Below are 19,362 nucleotides of genomic sequence, written 5' to 3' on the forward strand. Positions count from 1 at the left end.
AACATGTCTCAAAAAATGTGGAACAAAAGTCTGCAAAAAGTAAGTATTATTCAAATTAAACAGTTGGAGAAGCATTTTGCATCTTTGCATTTTGTATTTCCTTTATGCAAAGAAGAAGGCATGCGTGCACATTATCCAAAAACACTGCCATCCTCTCTCAGACTCTTTAAAGTGGATTCAACAGTAGCATAAATTATAGTATAGTTGTTTCTTCTCAGTAACAATAATTGTAAAAAAAAAAAATTAATTATTTTAGAATTGGGATTGTATATTTGTGTACAATGATTTGACCAGATCTTGTTTGAACCAGTTGTTTGCAAATTGCTTCTAAGGTGAAACTGGTCTTCTGGAGATTTGCAACTTTGTAAAGGTTGGTTGGATTGCTTGAATTTTCCCATGATACTCCTTATTACAGGAGACAATTGGGCAATGAAAAGTTTCGGAAGTTTTATTTACCAATTCCTGTAATTTCCTGACTGGACGATTCTTTTGACTGGAATTTGATCCACAGGAATACTGATAGAGTGAATTAAAGATTAAATAAATAAGTGTCTAATATATTGTGAAATCGAATTTTATGTGGACAAATTTGATGCCATCTTTACCTAGCCAAAAAAAGTTGTTTTATAGTTGCAGAAATAATATATAATAATTGTCCAATTCTTTTAAAGGTGTCATAACTACTTCTTTTGGTTGCTCTCATTAGGGGTCGCCACAGCCGATCAAAAGTCTCCATACTATTCTGTCTTTTAAATCTGCCTCTTTCTAACAAACTACCTGCATGTCTTCCCTCACCACATCCATAAACCCCTCTTTGTCCTTCCACTTTTCCTCCTTCCTGGTGGCTCCATCCTCAGCATTCTTCAACTGATATACCCCATGTCCCTCCTCTGCACATAACCAAACCATCTCAATCGGGCCTCTTTCACTTTGTCCCCAAAAACGTCCTACATTTGCTGTCCTATTAATAAACTAATTTCTAATCCTGTCCATCCTTGTTACTCCCAATTATAATCTTAACATCTTCAGCTCTGATACCTCCAGCTCCACCTCCTGTCTTTTATTAAATGCCACTATCTCTAAATCATACAACATCACAAGTTTCACCACGGTCCTATAAACTTTCCCTTTCACTCTTGCAGATACTCTTCTTTCACAAATCACTCCTGCTATCACTCTTCTCCACCCACTCCACCCTGCCTGCACTCTTTTCTTCACTTCTCTGACACACTTTCCATTACTTTGCACAGTTGACACCAGGTACTCCACCTCTTCTTCCTACAACCACACCACTCCACTCCTCCCTCTCATTCACACACATGTACTCTGTCTTACTCCTACTGACTTTTGTTCCCCTTCTCTCCAGCGCATACTTCCACCTATCCAGGCTCTTCTCCAGCTGCTCCCTACTCTCACCACAAATCACAATATAATACGCAAACATCATAGTCCATGGAAACAGGAAAGGGCTCAGAGCCGATCCTTGATGCAGTCCAACCTCCTTTTTGAACCAGTCTGTCATTCCTACTGCACACTTCACTGCTGTCACACTGTCCTTATACATGCCACACCAGACTTCCTCATACAATACCACAACTCCTTTCTCAGCACCATGTCATACGCTTTCTCTAAATCCCCAAACACACAATGCAACTCTTTTTGACCTTCTCTATACTTCTCGATCAATATTCTCACAGCAAATTATGCATCTGTAAAGCTCTTCCTTGGCATGAAACCATACTGTTGCTTACAGATGGTCGTCTCTTCCCTCAGCTTGGCTTCCACTACTCTTTCCCATAACTTCATGGTGTGGCTGATCAACTTCATGTTAACCTTCACCAACATTGCCATTGGATACTGCCCCAATCACCATTCATTCCTAGAAATTCCTTCTCCTCCATCTTACAACCCACTTGTGATGACATTTATCACCACCCCTTCATTTTCCAGCTTCACATTCATCACCTTATCAGAAACTCTCTTTACCTCCACTACACTCTTACTGTACTCTTCCTTCAGAATCACCCCTACACCATTTCTCTTTCCATCCACACCATGATAGAACAGTTCAAACCCCCTCCAATGTTCCTGGCCTTACTCCCCTTCCACTTGGTCTCCTGAACACACAACATATCTACCTTTCTCCTCTCCATCATATCAGCTACCTCTCTCCCTTTACCAGTCATAGTATTTAACATGCCCACCCAAACCTCCACTCTCCTACACTACTCCTTTCCCTGCTGTCTCTGTAGATGTCTCCCTCCTCTTCTTCTCTCTTTTGGCCAACATTATCTCAATTTCCACCAGTACCCTGTTGGCTAACAATACCTGGGGTGATCGCATATTTGACTTGCACTAAGAGTGCACTGGCTTGTGCAATTCTAACGGCTGGGTTACAGGTGTCATAACTAGGGTCATAAATAGGGATGGGAATTTTCTCTTTTCGATCAAATTCCAAGTAGTTTTAAATAGTATTGTCGATGTGGGTATGATACCAGATGAGGATGGTTTCCCTCTTGAGTCTGGTTCCTCTCAAGGTTTCTTCCTTATGCCATCTCGGGGAGTTTTTCCTTGCCGCAGTCGCCACCGGACAAACTTACTTATAAAGAACACATACATTTTTTTATCACCACATTATCTGTGTAAAGCTGCTTTGAGACAATGTTCATTGTTAAAAGCGCTATACAAATAAAGATGAATTGAATTAAATTGTAATGATACCAATATGAGGAGTTTTGAAAGCCATCATTATTAATAATAAATACATTTCAACAGACTGGATTTCTCTTTTGTTTCAGACACAAAATCTACACAAATTTTTGTCTCACTTTATAGGTATTTGTAAAGGAAGAAGTTTCTCATTGAACCTGTTTATTCCTTGAATTTGCTCACAGAGCACACATGATATAATGACCGACAGAATGCAGGTTTGTTCATACGTTAAAAGGAGGCAGAAGAACAGTTCCTGTTCAAGTTAAATATTTAAAATGCAATATCACACTCATTTTTTAATTATTTCTGTATGGATTAATACATTTAATATAAGAATTGAGCACCAGTATCAAAAGTATTACTACTTCAGGATTGATATGCCCATTGCTAGTCATATCAGTGCCAGACAACATTAAACAGATAATACTGACATGAAAATACAGGCAAGTGTGAAATCCAGGAAGTAGAAAGCAACACAGGAAGCAAAGGGTTTGCAAGCATAAAACCTTCCCAATAAAGTCCAATAAAAGATTGATCAGGAATTAAACATAAAGCATATAAAGACATTATTGCTACATTTAGAACTGTTTTTCTTCCACTTATTTTCACATGTGGAATTGCATTTTCATAAATCAATGTAAAATAAATGAATCACATTTTTGGTTTTGTTGTGACCTAAAAGCTGTGCTGTACCCAAATTCCGTCGAGGATTTGTCAAAAGCGATTGTTATAATTTGTGGTTTTCAGAATACATGAAAGAACACGAGGATTTTGAAATTCTGTTTTGCCCCTTCATTTTGCAGTTTCATGCTGTTTCTCACTTCAGTGGTTGGTCAACAGCCAAGACTTGGCCACATCTGAAGAAGACTGTCTGTCTCCTTTTATTAAAATCACAGACATAACAATCTGACCAAAGCTTACTGTTAATTATAGCCCTAAGCATGTTATTACAGAGCTAAATGGTGGTTTAAAAGATGTTAAAGTGGGTCTTATAAATAATATCAAATAAAAACAATTATAATACACAGACATTTTTACTTCAGTTCCAGACACGAGCATAACACAAGTCGGAAAGTGGTCCTTAGTGAGTTTAAAGTACACAGAGGTTTGCAAGCTAACTTTGGGTTGAACTTTAACTTACCTGTACCACAAAACACAAACAGGCACACCGACAAGGTTGCAATACTATAATTACACAAGCACCATGCAGCAATGCAAAATACTGCCCTGGGTTAATTATTTAGTAATATACAATAATTCATGCAGATCTGTCATGTATCTGTCACCATGTGGAATGGTTCAAAGCATGGTGAATGCTGTTGATCCAAAAAAATTACAAAAAATGGCAGAATATAGATTTTTGTTTATGGGCTTGACAACAAATCATTGGCCACAAAGAAACACAATTCACATGAAAAGTGACATATTCTTATTTCATACAAAATATGTACTGTATATACAGTATCTCACAAAAGTAAGTGCATCCCTCACATTTCAGCAACCATTTCAGTATATCCTTTGAAAGCACAATACTATAGAAATGAAACTTGGATATATTTTAGAGTAGTTAATATGCAGCTTTATAGCAGTACAGATTTACTCTAATCTGAAAATAACTCAACATACAGCCATTTTATAAATAACTGGCAACAAGAAAGGAACATGTCAAATCTGTGTCCAAATTGTCCATATTTTGTGTGAGCACTATTTTTATGTAGCACTGCCTTAATCCTCCTGGGCATGAAATTCACCACAGCTGCACAGGTTGTTGCTTGAATTCTCTTCCACTCCTTCATAATGATGTCACGGAGCTGCTGGATGTTAGACACATTAATAGCCATCTTAATCTGTATTCTATGTGACTTTCAGGACATGTCTCGGTCTCCGTAGCCATGCGATACGTCATATTCACTTAGCAGCAGTGGTACTGAGAGAACACGCTCGAGAAACAGTTTAGCGAGGAGAAATCAATCTAAATAGAAAATATTGCTTATTTTGTATTAATCACTTTCTAAATAATAAAAGTATAGCGATTTGGGTTAATGACTTTCTAAAACTAAAGGTTAACACAGTAACCACTGAGAAATCACTTTTAACTGGTCATCAATAATTCAAAGTAAATGTCATTTAAAGATCAGATTTTACTAATTTTACTTGCAAAATTATAAAGTGTCTGGTTTCATTATAAAGAGTCAGGAGGTCAAAACAAAAGGGGTAAACTGAGTTTTATTAAGTTTAATTTAACTTAAGTTGATCCTTTGAAAGCATAAAGACAAAATGGGTGGCCTTGCTTGCTTCTTTCTGGAGTATCCTCGTTTAATTTCGGGAAGGGATACACACAGCTTGTGTGTGGCTTGTTTAGAAGCGGAGCATGCGATTTCACTGCACTCGCATGCCTATGCGGCTGCTCCGCTCCTGGTGGGCACTCTTTGAGGAGAACGCCCCCACTCCCCGTGGTTCGGATCCTGCTCTTGCTGACTCAGAGCAGCGCTCTTGTAGAAGGTTTGAAGATAGGCTTGTCCTCCTTCGGCTTCGGGGGAACACCTCTCGGCGATGTCTTCCCCCCATTACAAGAGCGCGCAACCCTTTTGCTCTGACCTGCACACCTTTCTAGTCCCGCCCCTTCAGCCCCAAGACCGTGGTTTATTCCAACGTCTCTGGGTTTATGGATTAGGGCTATAGTGTCATACCATGGGTTGAAGAGACGCATGCTATCTCTCCCCGGCTGTGGCATCTTTCCTAAAACCCCCGACATTGCCCACCAAGCCCCTGTGCACTACCTCAGCGCTGGTGGGTAAGGCTTACGCCTCAGCAGGTCAGGCCGCTGGATGTTTGCACACCATGTCGGTACTGCAGGTATACCAAGCCGAGCCATCGGCCGGTCTAAGGCCGCCTTAATAGCCATTGAGAGACATCTCTGGCTTACCCTGTCTGAAATACCAGACAGGGACAAGGTTGTGCTGCTGAACGCCCCACTCTCTCCTTCGGGCCTGTTTGGTGATGCCGTTGATTCGGTAGTCAACAGAAGTCCAGGAGTCCAAGAGACAATCTGCTGTGTTCCAACGGTATTTCCCATGCTGCTCTCATGGGGCTGCTTGTACCGCAGTGCAGAGACAGAGCGTCATGTTGTGCTCTCCCCCTTTGCACCCTGTCTCAAAGCCCCGTAAGGTGACAGATCTGAGGACTGTCATCTTCAGGAAGAGGGCTTCGGCCAAAAAGGTCCTGACCTGACCTGTGAAGGGAATGACCGAGAGGCGTGTAGCACCAGTTTCTCGGTGCCCGTTTCTTTCCAGCCACTTCAGGGACGGAGGGGAAATCTCCTCCACATGATCAAGCTCACACGGCGAAGTCTACGTGCCTTAGATGCATTAAAAGATCCTTCGTTTCTACTCCAAGGCCTGGTGTTGGGAGTTCCTGGTCATTGCATTGTGCTTACGACAGATGCATCTTTCACGGGATGGGGACCGGTCATGAGTGGCCACTATGCACAAGGTATAGGACATATAGGACAGTGTCCATCTGAGGTGGCACATGAGGTGGCACATCTGAGGTGGCACATCAAGTGCCACCTCATCTTTCACGGGATGGGGACCGGTCATGAGTGGCCACTATGCACAAGGTATAGGACATATAGGACAGTGTCCATCTGAGGTGGCACATCAAGTGCCTTGAAATGCTGGCCGTGCTTCTGGCTTTGAAGCACTTCCTCCTCGGGCAACACCTTGGTGGTCTCGTATATCAACCACCAGGGGGGGTCTGCGTTCGCACCAACATACAGGCTGGTGCTCCAGATCCTCCTGTGGGCCCAGGGGATGCTCCTCTCCTTCAGAGCAGCTTATATCCCGGGCCACTTAAATGAGGCAGCAGACACCCTGTCGAGACAGGGGTCCAAGCCCGGGGAGTGGCGCCTCCATCCCCAGGTGGTTAAGCATTTTTGGAGATTTCGGCTAAAGCCCTATGGTTCTCCACCAGAGCTCCCTCCCTAAGGAGGTCGTATGCCACGAGATGGCATCTGTTCACTGCATGGTGCACTCGGCACCAACAGGACCCAATTCACTGTCTGGTTGGTTTAGTGCTGGAGTTTCTGCAGGAGCAGTTTGCAAAAGGGTTGGCTCCGTCCACCATTAAAGTCTACGCGTCCGCTGTTTTGGCGTATCACGCCCCAGTGTCCGGGCATTCACTGGGCAGAGACCCATTCCTGACGCATTTTCTCTGTGGCACCTGGAGGCTGAAGCCTCCGCTGCGTCCCAGAGTGTCTGGTTGGGACCTGGCCATAATGTTGGAGGCTCTATATGAGCCCCCTTCGAGCCTTGGCTGAGACTTTCTTGCTGGTCATCTGCTCTCTAAGGAGAGTAGGTGATTTACAGGCCCTTTCTGTGGCCCCCTCTTTCCTGGAGTTTACTCTAGGCATGACCAGTGCCTTCCTGCACTTTAGCGTGGGTTACATCCCCAAGATGCCCTCTCTCATCCCACCACCTGTCAGGCTCCAGGCATTCAACCCTCCTCCATTCCTGACAACAGTGAATAATAGTGCATAAGCGGCGGTTCGTGAGTGGAGGGCAGAGCTGGACACGCTCTGTTTCAACGTCCAGCAATGTTGATAAAAAGGAGAGAGACAATAACTAAAATTGACCTTTAAAATTCCCACCATAGAAAAAAAAAAACATAAAAAAAAAATATGCGCTTCAACAACGAGAGAACTGAAGGCGGGAGATGCGTACATCCTGCTAGCAACCCAATGTATTATAAGAAAATTTTAATGGTGCATAAAAATTTAAATATAGAAAAACAACATTTATATCGATATCGTCATCGTACTGTAAGATCTTAATTCGACATCGTAATTTAAAGAACATCTGTAGTTCTCAGAGATCAGTGCTTTTACTTTTGATACTTAAGTCAATACTTAAGTATAAAGTTTTGACATTTACTTTTTTAGGAAAGTCTACTTCATTCTTCTCTAAATTATTAATCTATATTAAGCTGTTCCATTATTTCAGCCCTGCTTTTAGCATCACAATGCTGGTCCACCAGTTAAGCTGTGCATTATCTAACTCCCTTAAATAGTTTAATCATGCTTTCACCAGCTTTGAAAGTGGTGGTAGCTCACTGGTTAAAGCACTGGGTTGCTGATCGGCAGATTGGTGGTTCAAGCCCCAGTATTGCCAATCTGCCCCTTTTGGGCTCCTGCAAAAGACCATTGACTCTTTGTGCTCGGTGCTGTACCATGGCTGACTCTGCACTCTGACCTGAGTTTCCCAACATTACTGGAATATGCAAAGTAAGAATTGCTGTTATGTTCTTGTAACAAGTAAAACACTGCTTTAGCTTTACTCTTTATAGCTATATATCTTAAAGCTCACATCCCCAAGTTGAAATACCACTTCAACCAGCTCTAAATATACAAGGCCGGCTGGTCAACATGAACAGTCCTCAAATTAATCTGGTAAAAACCAGATTTTCCAGCAGGACTGCCCGCCCCTCATTGATAATTCACCATTTCAACATTACAGTGTCACAACATGGTAAATGGTAAAGAAAAACACAAAAAAATCTTATCTTTGGCCATTTGGTGAAAAACACTACAGCTGGACAGATCAGCTTGAAAAATCTTTCTCCTTCTCACATCTCATCCTGTTTTTTGAACCAGCTTCTGCTACAAATGGAAAAGGTAACCCCATGCGTGTCCATTCATGCCTCATGCTTTTAATCACTTGTTTTGTATCCTGGGATCCTTTGCCCCCAGGAGGTTTACAACCCTCCATATGAGCTGCATATATCTCCCCAGGAGTCTTGTCACAGGTGAGGAAATGTGTGTTTTGGTGAAAGAACCAGATGGGATTTATAGCAGGGACTGACAGCAAATGGATCTGTCCCAAATGGACCTGCAAACCATCCAAATCTTGGGCACAATGCATCTAAGATTGTGAAGGTCAGTAACTAGACACTTGCAAAACCTAAAGAAAGTACAGTGTAAACGTAGTGGGCCATGTGCATTAGCAAAGAGGAGTGTGTGCTGACATCTTGACATGTACTTGATGAAGTTGTTTAGTCTAGGCTTCCTCCCAGTTGTAAAGGCTCTTAGGGTTGCTTGAGTCTCAGTCTGACGTGTTTTGGTCTGGATTGTGCAGACTTTTTGTTTTACTGTGGATAAGGAACAATGTAGAACATTCTGGTGTTTGGATTTAAGAACAAACGAGTACATGAGCTCATTGGCAGTATACTGATTCAAACAAGCTGTTGTAGCTTATGCTTCACATTTCAAAGTCCGAGTCAAACAATCTCTGCAATACGTCAGTCTTTCGCTTTAAACACATTTCATTTGGAACAAAGCCCTATATGTATTTATTTATTGAGAGGAAAATGCAGAAAATTATTTGATGGTCTAGAAACTGATATATAAAATGTAAGGTAATGTAATTCGTTACTGTACTTTTTGCGTATCTGTATCTGTAAGTATTTCCGTTTGGGGCGACTTTCACTACATTTCAAAGTCAAACTGAATATTTAGAAAGGAATAAAAGATTGAAGAAACTCCTGACTTGAATTTGCCAAAACACCCGTGGCCTTATTTGCACGGTTTTCTTAAGAATTTGATAACAAGTTTCTGGGCTCATGATAATTTGAATAGATATCGATCAGTGTTTAACTCATTAATATCTTTCTATTGATAGATGCATTCTATTGATGCATTGAGAAAAACATTAGAGACTTTGCACATAAATTCAGTTGATTAAGCAAAGAGTCTTGTGCCAGAAATGATAAAGGGTTATAAAGGGTTATGATTATAGTCATAACAAATCATAGTACTTTGGATACTTATGTTCTTTTAAATGCAAATACTTTTGTACTTTTACTTAAGTGAAAGTTAAAGGGAGCACTGTACTGGAATAATATTATACCGAGTGTATCTCTACTTTAACTCCTGAATATGGTTTGTGTACTTTATCCACCACTGATTCTGAGGCTTTCTATACCTTATTTCTTACCCTAAACATGGCACATACTGTATTTTATAGAATAAAATCCCCTTAAAGCACCTCTGTGTTGCTGAAAGAAACAGCCCAGATTTGCTCAAATCTCTAGATTCCTAATATGTATTTAATTATTCGGAAAATCTCTGTTCTCTGCTGTATCTTTTAATATGGATTAGAATATAGTCCTTTATAAAATTACATTTCTCGAACTAGTGATATTGGACTCACTATTGAGCAAATGCATTTTAATTTTCGATTCAAAGTGATTTATTTTTATCCCAATTGATTTACAAAATAATATATATGCAGTTGAGGAATAGTCGTCTGATTCGAGAACAATTGTCTGGCAGTCCTGGGATGTGAACTTGCAATGTTGGATTTACTACCTCAAAGCCTTAACTGCAGTGTTACTCCTGCCAAATACAGGAAGTGTCTGTGCTTTTGGCAGGAGTAACTCTGCAGTTAAAGCTATGAGGTAGGTACTGCGTTTTTGAATGTGAGGACGATGAGACATTAAAATTAGTCTTTGTCTGCATTGTTACATTTAGAGGAAAAAAAATCATATATACTTGTGGTCTTTAATATAGCTATAACAATATATAAAATGATAAAATAACCAGCCAGTGTAGTTTTAGATGTGGTTTCCACACAAGACTTAAATGTGAGAAGAAATCAAAGTGAAAAACTGTTAACGAATCCATTACTTCATTTATTTATCAATTTCTTACTTGTTTTTCTGACCAATGGTTTGCTATGATGATTAAAAGCTGAATATTTAGCCATTTTTGGACTTTTCCACTACCACCATCATAAGAGTAACATAATTTATGAATGAATAAGTGACTGATTTGAAGGAATCATAATATAAGAGCAGACAGAAAGAGATGGATCATGGTGCTGTCCTAGTTTAATTATTACCAAATGGGTCTTGTCTTTGACAGTCAGGGATATTTACTCACCTGGGAAACCTTTACCATTAAATAATTGTATATATTAGATTAAACTGGATATTATGATTTTATATACCAAGATGCAGTGCATGCAGTGCCTGTGAAAAGTTTGGAAAATTGTTTTCGAGACACATGCATGATCCTTTTATTTAGATACAACAGGTAAAAGGCAAAAACAAACAAGAGTTGAATAGTGACTGACTGGAAGAAAGTTCTGTGGAGTCCAAATGTGACATTTTTGTCTCTAACAGAAGAGCAGACAGTGAAACATGGAGGTGGAAGCTTAATGGTTTTCAGGGAATTTGGAGACTTATTTCCCGGAAAGTGAAAGGACTTCTCAACCAACATGGTTACCATTCCATACTTCAACACCATGCAATTCCATCTGGACTGCGGCTCATTGGAACCAACGTCACAATACTCCAACGCAATTACCCTAAGCGTACATCTAAGCTCCGTTACAGCACTTAAATCCTATTGAACTATTCTGGGATGAACTGGATAACTGAAGACCACCCTTAGTGAGTTTTACAAGAGGCATGGCAAAATGTTTTAGCTGAATGCTTGGAGAAACAGCAGTGTGTAAAGCTGTTATTCATGCTAAAGGAGGATTTTTCAGTAGAAATAAAGTTTAACATCTGTACATTTATAGATCTTATAAGTAAATCTTCAATACCATTAAATTAGCTAGTTTGAAACGAAATGAAACAAAACAAACATGCATGTGTCCCAAAAACGATAATTACTACTGCAATTAAATAATAATAAAAATGGTAAATAATAATTGCTAATGCTTGTACTATACTTTTAGTATGTTGTGACATTTCAATAACTTATATAATCATAATATCTATGCCATACCTTTCAGTATTACATGTAGCTATTATTTAAATGATTTAATTATTTGTCATTTTTTATAATCTATAGATTACAGATTAATCTCCAAAAAAAACCAACCCAGATTTTCATTGTAGATGCAGTTTGACCATCATACTAATTACACAATGATATGATTTCTTTTTAAAATAAACTCTTTAATAATAAAGAGTAGGAAACATGAGACAGTTGTGTACTGTAAGTCTACGAGGCTTTAATTCAGGCATCGGTGGGTAAAGGCCCTTATTAGGGGCCACTCGGAAAGGATGCTCGTCGTTAGTGGCCCACTGCTGAGTAACACGCTCGTGACAGGATGGAGCTCCTTTGAGTTCAAAAGAAAATCAGTGCCCTCTGGAAGATTATGGTCATTTAAAATGCCCTCTGCACCGGTAATTTCCTTTGCCTGACAGCGGTAAGATTGCTTTCTGCTGTTTCTTGTTAAAGCCCTGAAGAAAAAGGGGATAGGGAGAGGAGAGTGAAAAAGAAAGAAAGAGAAAGCATGTAGAACATTCAGACTGAGAGTCAGATGCATAAATTCCAGGTTCTAAAAAGTTAGATATCAAGTCAGAAAGCTACACTTGAAGTCTGCTCTTGATTACCGGTCATTTTATGAGACTTTTAACAGCCTTGTAAGAGAACTGTTGTCTGCGGTCAGCCTTTACCTCACACGTACAACATTTTAGACAGAAGACGACAAAAGTAATGGAAAAAAAAAACATTTTCCCCTAAAAGTTTGTATTACTTTTATTATTAGAGTTCAGAAGTGGGATATACAACCAAAAAAGTTGGGTAAAATGTCAATAAAACCGGAATACGATGATTTGCAAATCTCATAAACACATATTTTATTCCTAATAGAACATAAAAACATATCAAATGTTTAAACAGAATTTGCTGGCTGCAACACGTTTAAAAAAAGTTGTCCCAAAACAGCAAAAAAAGTCTTGAGATGTAAGTTTTATTAAAATTAAACAGTTGCAAAAACATTTTGCAACTAATAAGGCTAATTGACAGCAGGTCAGAAAGATGCACTGCATTTAAAACAGTCATAATTCTGTAATGGAAATCACTATATGTGCTCATTAACACCTGAAGAAATCATAGTGAACACAGTTTGCCATGTGATCCACAAATGCAAGGAAGAAGGCACGCGTAAACGTGATCCAGAACTGCTGCCATCCTCTTTGGGCCAAAGTTAAATTTAAAATGTACTGAGGCAAAGTGGAAAACTGTTCTGTGGTCAGACAAATCTAAATAATTTCTTTTTGGAAACCACGGATACCATGTCCTCTGGACTAAAGAGGAGAGGGACCATCCGATGTGTTATCAGAGCTCAGGTAAAAAAAAACACATCTATGTTGGATGAGAGTGCATTATTTCCTGTCGAATGGGCAGCTTGTACATTTGCATCAAATCTCAATGCTTATATACAGGTAACAAATGATTTCATCACGGGAGGTCTTGCATATTTGATATATTGCATCTATTACAGTATCATGAATTCAAAGTAGAAGAGTCCGGGTGCTGAACTGGCCTGCCTACAGTCTAGACCTTTTACCATTCAAAAACATTTTCTGCATCATGAAACGAAAAATACAACAAAGGACACCCAGAACTGTTGAGCAGATCTAGGTTCTTCAAAGTAGCCACCTTTTGCTTTGATTACTGCTTTGCACACTCTTGGCATTCTCTTGATGAGCTTCAAGAGGTAGTCACCTGAAATGGTCTTCCAACAGTCTTGAAGGAGTTCCCCGAGAGATGCTTGGCACTTGTTGGCCCTTTTGCCTTCACTCTGCGGTCCAGCTCACCCCTAAACCATCTCGATTGGGTTCAGGTCCGGTGACTGTGGAGGCCAGGTCATCTGGCGCAGCACCCCATCACTCTCCTTCTTGGTCAAATAGCCCTTGATGCCTTCAGTGTGACTCTACAATTTTCATAGTCATGAAAATAAAGAAAACTCTTTGAATGAGAAGGTGTGTCCAAACTTTTGGTCTGTACTGTATATTGGAATAAATGACAAACAAAACAAAAGTGCTTGACTCCCTTCACTGCCATTAAAAAAGTTTAAAGGATGAAAATATTCCGTATCATTATATTGTATACGTTCTACAGCGTCTAACTGTAAAAATGACTTAAATGCCAAAATATTAAGCTTTTAAAGGTTATATTAATATATCCTTGATCAAATATTGAGCAAGAAATAAAGAAATAGATCAAGTAATCTGGTAGGTGATGTTTTCTTTGGTTTCTTTGAATGTTTGAACTTTTGGACAGTTTTTTCCCCCAGAAAGAAAACTCAATGTTGTCGAATGTTGGGAATCCAGACGTGTGGAATTTTTGCATTTCAATCATTATTATCAGTTGATCTTTGCATGCAAGAAGAGCATAATAAAATGTTTTATTGTTAGTTTATTTTTTTATTTTAATTCTAGCTCTTTTTGTGGACTATTGATGATTTATTAGAAAGGATAAAAAGTGAGTAAGTGCCCAGGAGTGTGCTGGTTGCATTACATCTTTCTCTCTTACACACACACACACGTTGTGACCTTCCAGACTGGCTTCTTTTTGGAGCGCACATGTGGCTATGATTAGGGTGGTTTACATCTCTGGATCTAGCCATGATTAAAACTACAGACAGCGTCGACTGGCACTGAAGGCATGAGCTGCCTGACCATTATTCTTTTCTCCCCCATTCCTTCCCTTTCCTCAGAATTTTCTAATTTCAGGAAATTAGTCGTGTAAGAAAGGAAACAAGCTTTTCGACCCAGATTTGATGTGCGCCTTTGAGCGTCATGAGCTCGCCTAGCAAAGAGTGAAAGTGCAGCCATTTGGTTCCACGGAGCCAAAAGTTCTCGGAAGTGTCTGCGAGTGTCTGGAAGGACCCTATAAAACCAACTCGTGTCTCCAGTGGGCCGAGTGTCGGCTGCTTGAAATATCGCCGCGATGCGTGCGTGCGTAATGACGCGAGCCAAGTTAAGTCCCGTCTGCGCTCTGGAGCACCATAAATATTTCAAAGTGCAACCATTCTTCAGTTTTTAATTCTGCGCAATTTTTTTGGTGTGTGTGTGTTTGGGTGGCTGAATGTGTGTGTGTGTGTGTGTGTGTGTGTGTGTTTGTGTGTGTGTGTGGGGTGTCTCATATTGCAGCGTCTTGGACGAAACCGCAGCAGACAGCTCACCCAGCAAACCGATCCAGATGTTTCACGTAAGCGCCCCCCTTCCAAAAAAATTCCCATTCCAGCTGTTTGCGCTTATATTTCCACTCCAGGCTCTTCAGGGCAGGTACTCTTACAGGACAGACATGAATGAATTGCTGACGCGCATGCTCTTTTGTCCATGTAAACACCTTTAATGGACAGTATGTCGATTGTGGTAGCTTCTTGCGTAACCTGGCATGACCTTCTGTCCTAAGTTTGGAGAGCAGTCAGCGTCAAATCTCATGCGCCACTGAGACTTGACCAAACACTGTGCGCGCCTTGGGGAGGTTCACCCGCCCCCTCACAGACGCACTAATTGGACGGACTATTTTTTTTTTCTTTTCTATTTTGTAACCAGCAGTCTTTTCTTAGATCTAACACCCCCACATGCAGGTCCCTTTCTACTCCGTCTGAAAACGACTTCAGGTATCTTGAGAACCTTGGGAGACTTTACAAAAAAAAGAAGAAAGAAATTGCGCGTCAGAATGGCACTCCTGCTGCTCATCCTCGTCTCTTTGTGCTGTGCGACCCGCAGTCAAGGTAAGTCACCTTTGTTTGGAGTGAATTCGGCTCATATTACATCTAATGTAACCAGAAATAAAATAATAAACAATATTCCTGTTTGGAGCGACCCCTTTTTTTGCTTTATTTTTGCGCATGCATTTGCACTTGCCCTCAAAACAAGCTCAATTTCTTCTAGCTTTAGATTAAAATATATGATTTTTTAAAACACATTACTCAGCACTTTTTTTTTTTAAAGCACCCCAATCAATACCGAGCACTGAAAAATGATAATGTTCATGCTCTTATTTATATTGATATGATCTTTACCTTAATATTAAACCATATCATCTTTTAGTCATCTGTAACCCAAATAGAACTGTACTAACCTTACTATCACTAATGTCACGCAAGTGTTCCCCGAAAGATTATAAAAGACAAGAATTTCCTCTCCCAACTGGTTGATATAATTAATGGATAGCATTAAATTTGAAATTAGAGAGGTCTGGAAACCTCTACATGAGCCTCGTAATTGCACAATGCTGGAACTTTTTCGCCGCTTAAAACACCAACAGTGATTTATCTATTTGTTTATTACAGGTTTAGTACCAAAAATCCGCACTGGTTACCGATCATGTCTGAAACTATACACACTATATATCATTCTGATGTTTAAAACCTGAAAAAAAAGAGATATTGGAAACTTAAAGATGCCAAAATTGAGACACAGGAGCCATTCTGATTTCAACCTTTGATATAATCTACTTGAGTCTAAACATCAATGTGAATCATCAGGCTTTGAAAGTGAGACGTCCATTCTTTCGTCATCAATGTTTTTGTTTAGAAATGAACAATAATATTTGGGACTTTCCTATTCAAGGACATCATCTGTCCTCACACGAATGGGTGACGGACTTCAATTCATCAGGCGCATGCAGTTTTACGTCAGGTCTTAATCAATGCTGTAAACGAAACACAGGAGGCTTTATCTAGCACCCCTTTATCTAGGTCTATCCCTTCTATATCATGTGTTCTTTGATCATTTGGAGAACCCATACAGAGTCCTAGGCTCTTGTGGAGCAAGACTCATTAAGCCTGCTGTGTGTTTTTGTGTTCCGTGTTAAAGTGCCAGTGTGTTCCAAGACGAGATCCAGGGTTTAAGAGAAGACGACAATGCATTAGGGAGTTCTACGAGAGCCGTTGTAGCTTGGTGAAATGCCTAGACTGACAAAACAACAGATATTTCTTTCTTTTTTTTTTTTTACAACTTCGTATCTGAACACAAGTGTGAATTGTTGTAAGAGGTAAAGAGGAATCGTTTTTTGACAGGCTGAGTAACGAAGGCTTAGTAGTAGGTGGGGTTTTAATACTTTTATCAGCTGGAGGAAAGAACAAGCTCACTCAGTTACTCTATTGTTTTGCAGCAGCCAGAATTGGCCTTTGTATATCTTCTGTATTGAGCAATCCCTTTCTCTCGATATCTGCTTTTTTTGAGTACTCTAAATTGTTTTTTCTGGGTGACCTGCCAGTTTTTGGAGGCTTAAAATACACAATGGATACTTAAAATACACTGGCAAACCAAAAGAACATACTAATTCTATGAAGAAAGGATAACCCAAAGTTCTAGAAAAGCTAGGACTTGTTTGTACCTCAACCATGTTGTGCAAATATTTCGTTGAGCTAACCTGGGAAAAAAAACAAGCTGCATTCGTTCTCTATTTAAAAGGATCATCGTGCATAAAACCAGCTTGGCAATGAGCTGCCTGCTAAAGCCAGAATAAAAGGGAGGCCAAATGACTCGAATGCCAAAGGTATTTGGTGTTTGGCTGATCAAGGAAACCGCAGGGAAATGAATATATTTGTCCAAATGACAAGACCAGACCTTGTTTAGATATTTTAAACTTTAATGTAGCAGAACGGACAGTGCATTGTTGACCGCCCACACAATCAATACGTCTTTAATTTATTTTTGCGTTTAACAGCATGTGAGGGATTGGAAATATAAATAGATTAGAAGAATAAGTCACAATATACTAACTGACACAGAAGCACAGCCACAAAACTAATAAGAAAATAGTTTGAAACATTAGGGACTGGGGAATGAATTAGTTGAACATTGAGGAAAAATCATTTGTGAAATCTTTTAGACACATTCCAAACTAATAAAAACAATATGAGAAAAATGCATCATAACAACCCAAGTTGACATTAGTTGAGTTAAGACCGTCCTGCAACACAAGATATCATGCACAAACCCAAGGGTCTTTCTGCAGAGTAAAGATAGCATTATTTACTTATATTCAGCCTATATATTTTAGCATTTGGTTTCACATGGAAATCAGCCACCTAGACACAATTCACTGTGCCCCGATCATCTAACACGAGAACCACAGATTATATGATATGTAATACTTCTGAAATCCTTTATACCGGGCAAGTCGTGGCAAATCCGGTCCAGTGGATCTACAGTGGTCCAAAGAAAATCTGCTTTTTGTTTGCATAACTTAAAGCTGAGTACCTGTCTGTTCCACAGAGACCACAGATCCAATCTCGCTGGATGACTGCTGTAAGGATGGTAGAGAGAAAGCAACAGAATCCCAGGACTGCACACGCATCCCTCTCATTTCTGAATCTACCACCTGCAGGTTCGAATAGGTTTTGTCAATGTTCTCCTTTCAGACAATAGCATGCATGTCTATACCATGGCTAATCATTTCTATTAAAATAGAGGTTCTTAATGCAGTGTTATATTATAAAGTATATGATCATGTGTACTGATTGCCAGGACAATTTCGCTGTCTTTCTCCCAGATCTCTGCTTAGTCACTTTACATAGTAAACCACTCAGTAGGATTTGGCAGTGCTGCATGTCCGGTGGTTTGAAAAAGAAAAAAAAAATCCATCCTCATAGGTTGTTCTACATTCATCATCTGTTGAGCAATGCTTGCGCAGTAATATTTGGGAAACGAAATGGAAATACAATTACGGCAATGAATCCATTTATTGCATTTCATTATGTAGCCTTCTGGGAATTGCATAATCATAAAAGCAGTCTTCGGTGATTCTTGTCGAAGGCTTCTTCTTCTGAACTCTAGATGTATCGTGGGATCGGCAGCAAGACGAACAGCAGTGCAACTAGGAGACGTTCTGCCAAATATTTAGCTCGTTTCCAAACCAAAAGGGTTACTCTGTCTGGCCTTTCAGAAGGCAAATGCGTTTGTTTTGGCAAGCTAGTGAATCAAGAATTTGTTCAAATTTGAGAGTGTGTGAGGAGACGGGGTTTTGGGTTTGGGGGTGGTCAAGGGGGTATTTCCAAATTCAGGAAATTCCACTGAGGTGAAAAAATTGAGAAGTGATGGAGAAGTGCAGGGAGCAATAACAGGAAATCTGCGGATTATTTCAGACATCAAAAAAAAAAAATAAATAAATAAAACATTCAGGAAAGTGTCTGTGTCCTTAAAAGGCACTATAACAGTGAATAATGGGGGAAGTGCAAATGATGTAAGACAATTACACTTTTCTTTTTTTTTTACACTGTAATAAGTGTAAATTAGTGTGTGTGTGTGCATATATATATATATATATATATATATATATATATATATATATATATATATATATATATATATATTACTTGCTGATAACTGATTAGTCAACTGATTAATTTATGCATCTTTTATTAATAATTATAATAATAATTAATAATGTTTTTAAATTGGATACTAGAAATAAAAGCAAAAAAACACTCATATAAAATACTACTGAACTTTATTTTACTTTATTTAACATGAAACATGAAAATATGCTAAATGAAATCAATATGAACATATAAATTAACAAATATAATTATATTATTAATAAATGATAAATATAAAATAGCGCTCTCTGTGCAGCGTGCAGTCTCATTTGTAAAACCAAACATCATGTTGTCAGTGATTCGCCTCTAGAGGTCGCTCACGTAATGACATCGGACTGGAACATGGAAAAACTATCTGTATGGATTTTTGTCGATTGCCGATAGGTCCAGCAATCGATTATCAGTGCCAATTAACCGGGCGAACTTTAATATATAAAATTACTTCAAATAATAGAATTAATTTTATAATTATAGAATCATGCTATAATTTAAATGGTGCATGCTCACCATTCCT

The 19,362-nt window shown here is 39.3% G+C and overlaps 1 protein-coding gene across 2 annotated transcripts in view; it reads left to right on the forward strand.

Annotated features, from left to right (window-relative positions):
- The first annotated feature begins 14,702 nt into the window (after positions 1-14,702).
- fbln1 (fibulin 1) overlaps positions 14,703-19,362 on the forward strand; it is a 40,329-nt gene continuing 35,669 nt past the window's right edge. The window contains exons 1-3 of one of the 2 annotated variants that reach the window (XM_046860141.1): positions 14,703-14,719; positions 15,084-15,251; positions 17,746-17,857. In XM_046860141.1, coding sequence (XP_046716097.1) covers positions 15,197-15,251; positions 17,746-17,857 — 167 coding nt within the window. In that variant the 5' untranslated portion in view covers positions 14,703-14,719; positions 15,084-15,196. Of the gene's footprint in view, positions 14,720-14,763; positions 15,252-17,745; positions 17,858-19,362 lie in introns of those variants that run through there. The other variant, XM_046860142.1, reaches the window with a different exon arrangement.

The sequence above is a fragment of the Silurus meridionalis genome, chromosome 10, assembly GCF_014805685.1.
Source record: "Silurus meridionalis isolate SWU-2019-XX chromosome 10, ASM1480568v1, whole genome shotgun sequence".
Lineage (NCBI taxonomy): Eukaryota > Metazoa > Chordata > Actinopteri > Siluriformes > Siluridae > Silurus > Silurus meridionalis.